This window comes from Capsicum annuum, chromosome 1 (assembly GCF_002878395.1).
Source record: "Capsicum annuum cultivar UCD-10X-F1 chromosome 1, UCD10Xv1.1, whole genome shotgun sequence".
Lineage (NCBI taxonomy): Eukaryota > Viridiplantae > Streptophyta > Magnoliopsida > Solanales > Solanaceae > Capsicum > Capsicum annuum.
The window spans coordinates 2,760,715-2,775,255 of NC_061111.1; the positions used below are offsets into that span (position 1 = coordinate 2,760,715).

Sequence of the window (14,541 nt, forward strand, 5' to 3'; positions counted from 1 at the left end):
ACAAGCTTATTTCTCCAAGAAGTCTGAGGTTGATAAACTAAGACAGCAGGGAAAGACGGAGAATAAATTGAAGAAGAATTGTGATCCAATTCAGCAGCCTGAATCATCGTCTGTTATGGCATCCTTAGATACTGCTGGTGGAAGTGGAAGAGGTAAAAGAATCGAATCGTACAAAAGAACAACACATGTCATTGGGGTTTACAAGAGCAAGTCATTGGGAAAATTCACGTCTGAAATTAGAGACCCCATCACTAAAAAGACTATTTGGCTGGGGACTTTTGACACTGCTGAAGAGGCTTCCCATGCTTTTCAATCTAAGAAGCTCGAGTTTCAGAAACTAGTCCAGGTGAAGCAGAAGCAATGTACTCATAAGCAAACTCATTTTAAGGAAGATAGAAAATCAGAGAAATCAGTCCATGCCAAGCAAGAACATGAAAATCTAAATTGTGGACTCGAATCAGTTGGTGGGCCAAGAATTGATTTTCCAATGTCAAATACATCTAATGGAGGAACTGACCGGAGGATTAATCCTCACGAAACAGGCATTGCTGAAGACGCTTTCCATGCTTGTTTGTCTGAGAAATTCTATTCTCAGAGCTCAAAGGAGGTCGAGCTGCAAAGCAATATGTCAACTGATTCTTGTGCAGGAAAGAATCAACAAGGCCAAGAGGATGATGATAAGGATTTGTGGATGGGGAAAAGGGTGCAACTAGGTGATAGGACAGTCATGTTTTCACTAAAGTTGGGCTTGCCAATCATCGATAACTATGGCTCGCTATTAGGCGAGTTCAGCAGTTTGGACGATCTTAGTATTATTTGAATGTTTGCAAATTGCAAGTAAGATTTTTGGCAGTTTCAAGTTTTAGGAATTGTTGGTCTTGTACACATTAGTGCATAGAAGTAGCCTGTCCATTTTCTGTTCTTTCGAGCTGTTTTTTCTGGAAATTTCTTCACTAATGAAAATTTGGACATAGAAAAGTTCATCATATCTATTTCCTTTCAACTACAGAAAACAGTACAACGATTGCAGATGAAAGGCGATATTTCATACAAAATTCAATCATGACTCTAAAATGACAAAGACTTTTTCTACATATTTCAAAATTTTACTAGACTTCCCATCTTTTAAAAAAAATGATAACTTGTCTTCTTTAGGTGGTTTTCACCATCAATAATTGGCAATTTGATCTCTTGCACTGCCTAGCAAGATTTTTCTGTCTGGCATCAAGAGGGGCAACATTAGTGACCATTGACAAACAACTCATGTTCTTTTGGAACATTTTGATACTAGTAGCTATATGCCATTTTCCTCAAACTATGTTTTTGTGGCCTGGATCGAACTTCTATTTTCCTTGAGCCGAAAATCTTTCAGAACAACCTCTCAAGGCTAAGTTCTACGTACATTCTACCCTCCCAAATTCCATTTTGGGATTATATTGGGTATGTTTTTGTTGCATGTTTTTTGGTCTGGAAGTTAATAGCAGGGAACCCGCACCACGACTTCCTTCTGTCAAACAGTTACACTCAAGGGACATGAACCGTGCCAACCATAACTTGCTTTGGATTGAGGTACATTTATTTACACTCGATGCACGTACGATGTATCGAATAAGGAAATACATACCAAGTGTCATTCGTTTTAGGAAAAAAGCATAAAATCATCTCTAAACTTGACGCGAAATTGGTGTTGTACAATTGTACTTTGCGAAGATCCTGCTATTCTCCTGGATTTTTTCGACAGTGGGACAAATTTCACTTGAGCCGGCATAACCAAATAGTCCATTTCAAAAAAAAAACGTTTCTTTTCCTTTTCAGCAACTCTTTAATTCCTGCTTTCCAAGTTTCACGTTTAAGACCACAAGTTGAAATAACATTTTGATATGTTTGACATATTTTTAATTTAAGGTCCCGAGATTCAAAAGTAATCTTTATTTTCTTAAACTCCTCGTCAAGTTAAAATAGAGCAAACAAATTAAAATGGAGGAGAGTAATACTAGGGATCGTTTGGTACGGGATAAGTACAATAATTTAAGAATTAAATTTGAAATAGGTATTAACTAATTCCAAAATTATTTTATCCAACCATTTGCACAAAAATGACGGATTATTATTCCATATTGTTAAAAGTTTGTGACCCAAATTCTGTTGATCCGACCCTGAAAAGTTTGTGGTGCGACCCATGTTTGTGATTTTTTGTGGGATCTGTGGTGGTAGTATAGGGATCGGGCCAATAGTGGGTTGTTTGTACATATGCACGTATTATATAAGTGCGATTTAGTGGTTTGTTTTTCGTGTGGTTAAAATACATCTCCTTCCTTGTACTCCTCTCCATTATAGTGATAATCCTCCTCCTCTGTCCGTGGTTTTTTCCGCAATTATTTTCACGTAAATTTGTGTGTCTTCTTCTTGTTTTCTTTTGCTTTGTGGTATTACTTATTCTACACAAATATAGCACATATAAAAAAGATGATATAAAATAATTCTACATATCTTTACTTATCCCACCCACCACGCATACCAAACGAGTCCTTACATTTTATTCCGAGATTGTTATCCCTTGACTCCAAAAATGCAACAAGACAAAAACGAAAAATGCAAGTAACACGCGTCAGCCTTCAAGTGGAATTCTACAATAGTACTGTGACAAATACAACAAATCCCAATTCCTTTTTCATCAAGAAATCCCTCACTATCAATGCTATAAGCCATTGTACATTGTCATTTTAACACAGTATTCTCCATCAACACTGAGAGTTTTGTGAAGCCCATCACACATTTTCAACACACAATTCACATGGAGAGTAGCAGTATAGCTATTAATGGGACAAGTGCTGTTGTTATGGCTGAAAGAAGCAAAAAAAGGGATGGTGAAAACCTTAAGCAACCGAAAGAACCCGAATCTACAAAAGCTACGAGAAGTTTAATCGGAATCAGAAGGCGAAAGAGCGGGAGGTATTCAGCTACGATTACAGACCGGAATAAGCATAAGGAAGTATACTTGGGCACATTTGACACCATTGAAGAGGCGGCACAGGCTTATCAATCTAAGAAGCTCGAGTTTCAGAAAATAGTCGATGCAAATCGCCAATGTGGTAATGAAATTGATGTTCAAATCTCAAATTCAACAAATGATGGAGCTGAGCAAAGGATTGATGGTCAGGAATTAGGCATTGTTGAAGAAGATTTTCGTGTTTATCAGTCTAAGAAACAACGAGAATTTTCGTGTTTAATGGGCAAAGAATCATCTGATGAGTGTAATATTACTACAAGTTGTGATTCTAATGTCAAGAGAAGCGTAATTGGAATCAAAAGGCGAAAGAGCGGGAGGTATTCAGCTACGATTACAGACCGAGTTAAGCATAAGGAAGTATACTTGGGCACATTTGACACTACTGAAGAGGCGTCGCAAGCTTATTTCTCCAAGAAGTCTGAGTTCGAGAAAAAATATGATCCTCACAAAACAACACCACATATCATTGGGGTTCACAAGAGAAAGGTAACAGGGAGATATGAGTCTCAGATTAGAAACCCCATCAGTAAGAAAAGAATTTGGGTGGGGAGTTTTAGCACTGCTGAAGAGGCTGCACGGGCTTATCAATCTAAGAAGCTCGAGTTTCAGAAACTAGTCGATGCAAAGGGACAATGTGGTAATGAAAATGATGTTCAAATCTCAAATTCAGAAAATGATGGAGCTGAGCGAAAGATTGATTGTCACGAAACAGGCATTGTTGAAGAAGATTTTCGTGTTTATCCGTCTGAGGAAAAACGAGAATTCTCGTGTTTAAAGAGCAAAGAATCATCTGATGAGTATGATATTACTACAAGTGATTCTAATGTCAAGAAAAGCTTAATTGGAATCAAAAGGCGAAAGAGTGGGAGGTATGCTGCTGAGATTACAGATCCAATTAGGCATAAGCGTCTCTGGTTGGGGACTTTTGATACTGTTGAAGAGGCTTCACAAGCTTATCTGTCCAAAAAGTCCGAGTTTGAGAATGAGAAGTTAAGGCAGCAGGGAAATAAGAAGAATAAACCAACAAAGAGTTTTGATCAAATTTGGCCCGAATCACCTGTTGTGGAAACCTTAAATACTGCTAATATGGGTCGAAGAAGTATAAGAATTGATTCGCAAGGGAAAGAACCTGGTTCTTCTAAAGCAACATCAGGTTTAAGGACTAATGTCCGTGGCGATGAATCATCTGATGAGTGTAATATTACTACAAACGGGGATCCTAAAGCCAAGATAAGCTTAATTGGAATCAGAAGGCGAAAGAGTGGGAGGTATTCTGCTAAGATTACAGATCCAATGAAGCATAAGCAAGTATACTTGGGCACTTTTGACACTATTGAAGAGGCTTCACAAGCTTATTTGACCAAGAAGTCTGAATTTGAGAAAGTAAGTCAGCGGGGAGAAAAGGAGAATAAGCCGAAGAGGAATTGTGATCAAATTCAGCACGAATCATCTGTTATGGAAACCTTCAATACTACTAGTATGGGCCGAAGAAATGCAAGAATCGACTCTCAAGGGAAAGAACTCAGATTTTCTGAAAAAACATCATCTGATGGGTGTAATACCACTACACGTTGCGATCCTAAATCCAAGAGAAGCTTAATTGGAATCAAAAGGCGAAAGAGTGGAAGGTATGCTGCTGAGATTACAGATCCAATTAGGCATAAGCGTCTCTTGTTGGGGACTTTTGATACTGTTGAAGAGGCTTCACAAGCTTATCTGTCTAAAAAGTCAGAGTATGAGAAATTAAGCCAAGGAAATAAGGAGGATAGATCAAAGAAAAAGTGTGATCAAGTTCAGCAGCCTGAATCATCACCTGTTGCTGCGGCATCCTTGCCTGTGGATACACATATCGTTGGAGTTCACAAGAGAAAGGCAACAGGGAGATATACATCTCAAATTAAAAACCCCATCAGTAAGAAAAGAATCTGGTTGGGTAGTTTTCGCACTGCTGAAGAGGCTTCACAGGCCTATCAATCTAAGAAGCTCGAGTTTCAGAAACTAGTCGAGGCGAAGCAGCAGCAACGTGCTAATAAGAAGCAAACTCATTCTAAGCATGACGGGAAATCAAAGAAGTTAGTTAATGTCAAGCAAGAACATGAAAATGATAATTGTGAACTCAAATCAGCTGGTGGATCAGAAATCAAAGGTCCAATCTCAAACTCATCTAGTGGAGGAGCTGACCAAAGGATTAATTCTCACGAAACAGGCGCTCTTGAAGAAGCTTTCCATGCTTATTTGTCTAAGAAACTCGATTCTCAGAGCTCAAAGGAGGTCGAGGTGCAAAACAATATGCCAACTGATTCCAGTGCAGGGAAGAAGCAAGATGGCCAAGAGGACGACAAAGATATATTGATGGGGCAATGGATCCAACTTCCAGGTGATAGGGAAGTCATGTTTTCACTAAAACTGGGCTTACCAATAATCGATAACTATGGATCTCTTTTAGGTGAGTTTAGCAGTATGGACGATCTTAGTATTAGTTAACTGAAGACGACAATGCTGTGTGAGTCCTAGCTTATTGAAAGTTTGAAACTTTGCAAATTGCAGGAAGATTTTTGGTAGTTTCAAGTTTTAGGATTCAAGTAGAGTGTAGTAATATGTAAGCCTTCTTACAGTTGTTGGTCTGCTACACATTGTAAACGAGTAGCCCGTCTATCCTCCTTTTCTGTTCTTTCGAGCTGTTTTTTTCTGGAAATTTGTTCTCATCATATCGATTTTCTTTCAACTACAGAAAACAGTATAACGACTACTGTTGAAAGGCAATATTTCATACAAAATTCAGTCATGAGTAGAACGTAAACTTTTTCTACATATTTCAGTATGAAAAGTTCATACTCTCTGGAGCATTTTGCTCCTAGTTACTCTGACATTGTCCACAGACGAAGTGTTTCAGCGCGGAAATTAGTAGGGAAAGCCCCGCTGAACCAGTCTTACAGCCTGCCAAAACTTCCTTATGAACTGTTTTAAGCACCTCTCATTTTTTGTCAGATAGTTATACTTACATGAACCCGGATTTATGTAGCCAACTATAACTTGCTTGAGATTGACGTACAGTTATTTACACTACATAAGGGCCACCATGTAACTGGTAAAGTTGGACCAGGAGATCACGGGATCAAGGCTTGGAAACAGCCTCTGGCAGAAATGCCAGGTAAGGCTGCGTATAATACACCCTTGTGGTGAGGCAGGAGCTTTAGTGCATCGGGCTGCCCTTTTTTAAGGGCCATGGGTCCAACTTGCAGGCATTAAGATACATTTCAAGCGTGGATGATTATCATAAGAGATTTTCCCAAAAGACTACTTCACTCCCCAGCTATTTCTCCGACCCCCTTTCCTTGGCGGTTATAAATTCATTATCTTTCTCATTCACTCTATTCTTCCGCATATCTTGATCATCCAACATGGCACGAATCACCGAAACTGCACTCACGAATAGCAACAACAACAACAACAACAACAACAAACCCAGTGTATTCCCACCTAGTGGGGTCTGGGGGGTAAGATGTACGCAGTTCATACCTCTACCTCTGATGAAGTAGAAAGGCTGTTTCCGATAGACCCCCGGGCAATGCTTTAAAAAAAGGCGTGATTCATTAAGTGAAAGACGCTAACCGAATAGTTAGAGTGATCCTATTATCCCCTTGAACTTTTTCACTAAAGCTCCCACTATTAGCGGGGTTCAGGGAAGGACCGGACCGGACCACAAAGGTCTATTATACGCAACCTTACCTTGCATTTATGTCAAAGGTTGTTAAAGTATATTGGCCAATTTTAAGCTCACAATAAGGTCCAGTTTGCTGGTTTCTCTATACTCCATTTCACATGTTGAAAAAGAAGAAAATAACTTTGAAATACCCTGTCAGACAACATCAAATTCGGGTATAATGTGTTTGCTCAAATATTGCTTAACCTTACAATCAAAACATTAGATTATCGCATCATATTTGCAATAACTTACAAAATTTAGACCTTAGTTTAACATTTACAATTTGCTCAAAAGAAATTTTTAGATCGTGATTTAAAAGATTCATAAATTATAAGTGAAATAAAAAAAAGTTATTAAGAAGAAGTTACCCACAAAGGGACAATCAAAAGAAATTTTTAGATCGTGATTTAAAAGATCCATAATTTATAAGTGAAATAAAAAAAAAAGTCATTAAGAAGTTACCCACAAAGGGATAACCAATGAAAATTTTGCAAGTAAAATTTTTTTCTAAGTATAAAATGAATCAAATATTTTAAGTATGGACAACGATTATGCTCCAATCACTACAGTAGGAATTTGGACATTATAAAAATGTGATATTTTTATTTTGAAAAAAAATAATGGAAAGAAGATTGAAAAATGGTAATTTGAAGTTGAAGTTGTGTTTAGTGTTGAACTTTTTGTTAAAAATAAAAGCTTTGTGTGTGAAGGAAAAATTTCACTTCAAAAACTTGTCAAAATCATTTTTCAAAAATGTGAAACTCATTTTAAACGAAAAAAAAGAAAAGAAAAAACAATCCAATAAATAACCAGACGTTTTGAATTTTCTTTTGTCTTTTTTTTTTCAGAATAAAAAATGTATATCCAAATGGACCCTTACCATCACAAAAGCACTTTATTAAAGAGAAGTTATCATTACCAAAATCTTTTTGCACTTTACTAAATGATAAAAGGGCATCTTTAAAGCGATAAAGCTCTCGTTATGTACGAAATTCATAAAAAAAAATTGGATCATAAAAATCTATTACTTTATGCAATCTTACCTTGTCGGTGATTGTTTACAAATTTTATACCCATAGCTTCTCTTGAGCACATGACATTATTAACAATTACTCCAAAACTATCGTTCTAACTCTACTAAATTATGAGTCAACAATATCAAAAGAAGAGCCCTTTTTGACTAAAATAAGATTAATATAACAAGGCAACATGCAATAATTGAATAAAAATCAAACAACACGTGTCAAGTAAAATTTTACAGTAGTACTTGACACTGTTGAAAAAGATAAGTAGTAGTCAGTGGGGCAAAATACTTCATAATTTGCTCAATCAAGAACTCCAAAAAGTAAAAAAAAAATAAAAAAATAAAAAATCCCATTTTCCTCTTTTATCTCACCAAGAAATCCATCAATATTCAATGTACACTGCAACATAATTCCCATGGAAACTGATGAACAAGGACTACTAGCAGATGAAAATGAAGAAGAAACAAGCTGCAAGAAACAGAAGATAACACAAATTGTTGTTGACAAGGTAAAGTTCACTATCCCATTAGAACACACAAATCACAAAGCACAAACTACAAGTGTTGCTACTGAAAGAAGCAAAGAAACTGATAGTAAAATGGCCTTATTTGGAAATGAATGGCAAAACATGGGGACATTCTTGGGTAGTGAGGAGTTCAAAGGCTTTAGTTCTAACATGCACAAATTCCAAGGAAAAGAAACATCATGCATTATGTCTAATGTCCATGGGATAGAATCATTTGGTGAATGTAATACTAGTATAAGCAGTGGTAAAGGCAAGATAAGCTTGATTGGTATAAGAAGGCAAAAGACTGGGAGGTATGGTGCTGTGATTAGAGACACAATTAGGCGTAAACAAGTATGGTTAGGTACTTTTGACACTGTTGAAGAGGCTTCACAAGCTTATTTCAACAAGAAGTTGGAGCTTGAGAATGAGAAATTAAACCAGCAGGGTAATAAGGAGGACAGACCAGAAGAGAATTGTGATCAAATTCAGCAGCCTGAGTCACCTGTTGTGCAATGCTTGTCTATGGCTAATGATCAAACCTCGGATACTGCCTGTGTGAATAGAATCAATTCTCACGAAACAACACGTATCGTTGAGGTTCACAAGAACAAGATGTCAGGGGAAGAACCCGGATCTTCTAAAGAAACCACATGTGGAATGGCTAGTGTCCGTGGAACAGAATCGTCTGTTGAATGTAATACTAGTACAAGCTGCAATTCTAAAGGCGAGATAAGCTTAATTGGAGTGCGAAGGCAGAAGAATGGGAGGTATGGTGCTGTCATTAGAGACACAATTAGGCGTAAGCAAGTATGGTTGGGCACTTTTGACACTGTTGAAGAGGCTTCACTAGCTTATTTCTCGAAGAAGTTGGAGCTGGAGAATGAAAACTTGAACCAGCAGGGTAATAAGGAGAGTAAATCGAAGGAGAATATTGATCAAATTCAGCAGCCTGAATCACCTAGTGTGCAATGCTTGTCTGTAGGTAATGATCAAATTCAGCCGCCTGAATCACCTAGTGTGCAATGCTTGTCTGTAGCTAATGATCCAATTCAGCAGCCGGAATCACCTAGTTTGCAATGCTTGTCTGTAGCTGATGATCAAATTCAGCAGCCTGAATCACCTGGTGCGCAATGCTTGTCTGTAGCTAATGATCAAATTCAGCAGCCTGAATCACATAGAGTGCGATGCTTGTCTGTAGCTAATGATCAAATTCAGCAGCCTGAATCACCTGGTATGCAATGCTTGTCTGTAGGTAATGATCAAATCCAGCCGCCTGAATCATCTAGTGTGCAATGCTTGTCTGTGGCTAATAATCAAACCTTGGATACTGCTAGTGTGAGTAGAATCAACTCTCATATAACAACAACACATATACTTGGGGTTCACAAGAAGAATTGGTCAGGCAAAGAACAAGAATTTTCTAAAGTAACCTCATGTCTAATGGCTAATGTACAGGGCACCGAATCATCCAATGAGTGTAATACTACAACAAGCTGCCTTCCTACAGAAAAGAGAAGCTTACTTGGAATCCGAAGGCAAAAGAACGGGAGGTATGGTGCTGTGATTACAGACAAGAGAAGCTTACTTGGAATCCGAAGGCAAAAGACCGGGAAGTATGGTGCTGTGATTACAGACAAAATTAGGCATAAGCAAATATGGTTGGGAACTTTTGACACTGTTGAAGAGGCTTCACAAGCTTATTTCTCCAAGAAGTTTGAGTTTGAGAAACTAAGCCAACAGGATAATAAGGACAATAAACCAAAGGAGAATCTTGATCAAATTCAGCAGCCAGAATCACCTGTTATGCAATGCTTGTCTATGGCTATTGATCCGACCTTGGATACTGCTGGTGTGAATAGAATCAACCCTCACGAAACAACACATATCGTTGAGGTTCACAAGAACAATATGTCAGGGAAAGAGCCCGGATCTTCTAAAGAAACCCCATGTCTGATGGCTAGTGTTCATGGAACAGAATCATCTGCTGAATGTAATACTAGTACAAGCTGCAATCCTACAGGCAAGATAAGCTTAGTTGGAGTGCGAAGGCAAAAGAATGGGAGGTATGGCGCTGTCGTTAGAGACAAAATTAGGCGTAAGCAAGTATGGTTGGGCACTTTTGACACTGTTGAAGAGGCTTCACAAGCTTATTTCTCCAAGAAGTCTGAGCTTGAGAAGAAGAAATTAAACCAGCAGCGTAACAAAGATAATAGATCAAAGAAGAATGGTGATCGAATTCAGCAGCCTGGATCACCTGTTGTACTGGCGTCCTTGTCTGTGACCGATGTTCAGGCCTTTGATACTGCTAGTGTGGGTATGAGAAATGAAAGAATCGATTTTCACAAAACAACACATATCGTTGGGGTTCACAAGAGCAAGACGGCAGGGAAAGAACCCGAGAGTTCTAAAGAAACCTCATGTCTAATGGATAACGTCCATGACACAGAATCGTATGATGAGGGTAATACTACTACAAGTCGCGATCCTACAGCCAAGAGAAGCTTACGTGGAATTCGAAGGCAGAAGAGCGGGAGATATGGTGCTGTGATTACAGACCGAATTAAGCATAAGAAAGTATGGTTGGGAACTTTTGACACTGTTGAAGAGGCTTCGCAAGCTTATTTGTCCAAGAAGTCTGAGCTTAAGAAATTGGAGCGGCAGAGTGATAAGGAGGATAAACCAAAGAAGAATTGTGATCAAGTTCAGCAGCCTGAATCACATGTTGTGGCATCCTTCCCTGTGGCTAATCATGATCAAACCTTAAATGCTGCTAGAGTGGATAGAAGATATAAAAGATTTGATCCCCATGAAACAGAAACACGATACTTTAGGGTTCACAAGAGAAAGGGTTCAGGTAAGTACACAACTGAGATTAGAAACCCAATCAGTAAGAAAAGAATTTGGCTGGGGACTTTTAACACTGCTGAAGAGGCTTCCCGGGTTTATCAATCTAACAAGCTCGAGTTTCAAAAACTAGTCCATGCAAAGCGGCAATGTAGTAATGAACAAACTTTTTCTAAGCAAGATGGGAAATCAGAGAAATTAGTCAATATCAAGCAAGGACATGAAAATGTAGATAGTGAACTCGAATCAGCTGGTGGATCAGAAATTGTTGTTCAGGTCTCAAATTCATCAAATGGAGGAACCGAACAAAGGATTCATTCTCATGAAATAGGCACTTGTGAAGAAGCTTTCTATGATTATCTGTCTAACAAATTCGATCTTCAGATCTCAAACAAGGTTGAGCTGCAAAGCAATATGCCAACTGATTCTAGTGCAAGGGAGGAGAAGCAAGAAGGTCAAGAGGATGACGAAGATTTATGGATGGGAGAATGGGTGCAACTTCCAGGTAATAGGGCAGTCAAATTTTCCCTGAAACTTGGCTTACCAATCATCGATAACTATGGATCTCTTTTAGGCGAATTCAGCACATTGGATGATCTCAGTATTTGTAAAACTGAGGATGGAAATGAAACATAACTCCGTTTTGCCTAGCTTAAAGTTTGGAAGTTTGTAAATCACAAGAAGATTTTGGGATAGTAGTAATATGTAAGCTTCTTGCAATTGTTGCTCTTAGTCGATATGATACTGATATGTGGTTATCTGCATAAAAGCTAACGACATGCTATCCTTTTCTGTATTTGTTTCAGCTGTTTTTCTATAAACTTATTTACTACAAAAAATTGGTAGAGAAGTTCATTGTATCTGCTTCCTTTCGACTACAACGTTATAAAGATTGTAGTCAAAAGGCAATACAACATTATACCCAGTGTAATCTCACAAAACGGGATCCATGTTAAGACTTTAGTCAGAAGGCAATATGTTAAGACTTGTTCTAGATGTTTCAAATTATCTTCTAGACCACCCATATATAAGCTCCTATCTAAGATGGTGGTATGTAATTTTGAAAAAATTGATAACTACATACTGACAGGGAAGTCTCCTTTGTTTGGTTCAAAAAGTACATGAAAAGTATGAATAAAAAATGGAGGAAAAATGGTGGAGAGAAGGGAGACATTAATTTAGAAAGCGTACTCTCAAATTGAAAAGTTCACTCTTTCTCCTACATTGGTGGAAGAAGAGAACTTGTGAGTGTTTAAAATAAGGAACACTTACTCCACATGGTAAGTGAGGCAAGAAATAAGAGATGACTCGCGCCGTCGTCGTCGCTCGGCTTCAGATTTTTCAAATGATTGATGAGATTTATTTTTTTAGACAAAGTTTATTTGACAGAAATTCAGTTCAAAAATACCAAAGGAAGAAACGCAACTTTTTTCTGTGTTTTAATACTCTATTTATATTCATGCATGTAGATTCCGAAACAGTGCAGTGCTGAAACGAAGGGATGCAACCCTTCAACGAAATGACACACTGATTCATAAAATGGTATGCCTGTTCGGAAAAGACACATTCCTTGGACGAACAGACATGGTTTTTCCAGAAAGATCACACCTTTTAAGTGAACCATTGCCACTTTTCAGAAGAGGTACATGTTGACTATATAAACCTGCTGCTTTCATCCACAGGTTTAGGTATGAATTTTCTGAAATACAAACTCTCTTCTTGTCTTGAAAAACTTTCTGTGTCATCTATCAAACCGTTGAGTGAGTTCGCTGAATCCAACAATTTGAGGTACCGCTATTGTTTGGATTGAAGGCTATTTTATCCTGGGAGGAAGATTCCAAAACCTCGGGTACTGTGAGGGGAATTATTCCTTAAGGACACTCCGTGAATTCGGAGGACTTGGTCTTAAGTTCTGTTTCATCTCTTTTCTGAATCTTAACACACTTCTTAGATAGATTATTCGTAATCTAGTGTTGAAGGTATTACAAAATTTCATAAGTGTTTTTGTCTTGGACTTGAACTAGTGTTAAAGTTTGTATTTCTTATATACGGACTCTTATACCCGAATACATAAGAGATAACATCCTTCCGGAGGTTTTCGCCATCAATAGTTGGCAGCTTCAATCCAACCTGGACACTACTGATTACATCTTTATAAGTAAGGTCGATATTGATATTAAAATCTCACGTATTGTTTTGTTAATGATGGTTGATTGCGATGATCGTAAATGATAGATAGTGATGGTGATGACTTGATTTGCTGATTGACATAGTGATGGTTGAGTATGGTGCTTATTAGTAGCAGGATTTATTAGTCAATAATGGTGGTCAGATAACATTGTAATTGTTGCTGGCAAAGAGCTGAGCCGGGTCGACGCAGCTTGTCTCGAAAAAAAAGCTCGGGTTAGCTAAGCTCAATCAAGCCTCGATTCGGCTCAATTTAAAAAATAATATTCTTTAAACAAGCTCAGTTACCAAGTACATGAAAACTTTAGCTTAAAATATTATGTTAAATTTAACAATTATATAATTACAAATGCAAGTAAATTATTATTAATATTTATTCAAATGTAAGTAAATTTTAAGTTAAGCCTACTATCATCGAATCAACTTTATTAATTTTTCAATCATGAAAATCAAATCAAACTAAATATGATATATTTCTTTTGTAAGTACACTATAAAGTTTTAAAATATAGTAGTATTATTGAGTAAAAATATTGCACCATTTAAAACAATATAGTAATAACTAAAAATATTGCACCATTTAAAACAATACAGTAATAACTAATACTCCCTACATCTTAAATTATCCGTCCCAAATTTTCTAATTTGATTTCCTATTTATTTGTCCTTTTTCATTAATCAAGAAAAAATATTTTTTTTTTTCATGTTTTACTCTTTGCATTAATTATTTTTTCTTCAAATTAAAATATAAACATCATTTAATAAGAACACTATGATAAATTAGCCATGTTATTAATTATTTTTCTTATTTAATGTATCATGTCAATTTGGAACGGAGGGAGTAGAAAAGAGTCAGTTCCGTTTAGGTCGGACTTGATCAAAATGTAGAAAATGTCGTTGAGCTTGGCTAGACTCACTCGGCTTGATGCCCCGGCCTAATAGTAATTGGTACCCTCAATTTTATATGTAGCAATTAAACAATTTTATACGTAGCAATTAAAATACTATCAAACCTGATATTAGTTACGTTAATCTTAATACATCAATATTTATTCCGTAACCCGTGACCTCTTAAAATATAACCTTAATGATATTATAACGTTATTATAAAATTTAATCATTCACATTTATTTTAATCATTAAGTGATTATAAAGTATATATATACAAAAAGAAAAACACTTAATATTTAAATTTGGATTTTAAAAATTACTTGATAATAAAAATCTAAATAACATTGATCCACACTTCCATTAAATTGCAG

The 14,541-nt window shown here is 37.0% G+C and overlaps 1 protein-coding gene across 1 annotated transcript; it reads left to right on the top strand.

The window, feature by feature from the left end:
• Positions 1-8,004: 8,004 nt before the first annotated feature.
• LOC107864432 lies at positions 8,005-11,889 on the top strand. Its single transcript, XM_016710793.2, has 2 exons — positions 8,005-9,584; positions 9,705-11,889. The coding sequence occupies exons 1-2, from the start codon at positions 8,157-8,159 to the stop codon at positions 11,727-11,729; spliced, it is 3,453 nt and encodes a 1,150-aa protein (XP_016566279.2). The 5' UTR covers positions 8,005-8,156; the 3' UTR covers positions 11,730-11,889.
• Positions 11,890-14,541: the final 2,652 nt, after the last annotated feature.

Excerpts from the sequence above, each read along its gene's own strand:
- LOC107864432 (XM_016710793.2), top strand. The coding sequence starts at position 8,157 with ATGGAAACTGATGAACAAGGACTACTAGCAGATGAAAATGAAGAAGAA. Across the intron at positions 9,585-9,704 it reads AAACCTTGGATACTGCTAGT|GGCACCGAATCATCCAATGA; the intron begins GTGAGTAGAATC and ends GCTAATGTACAG.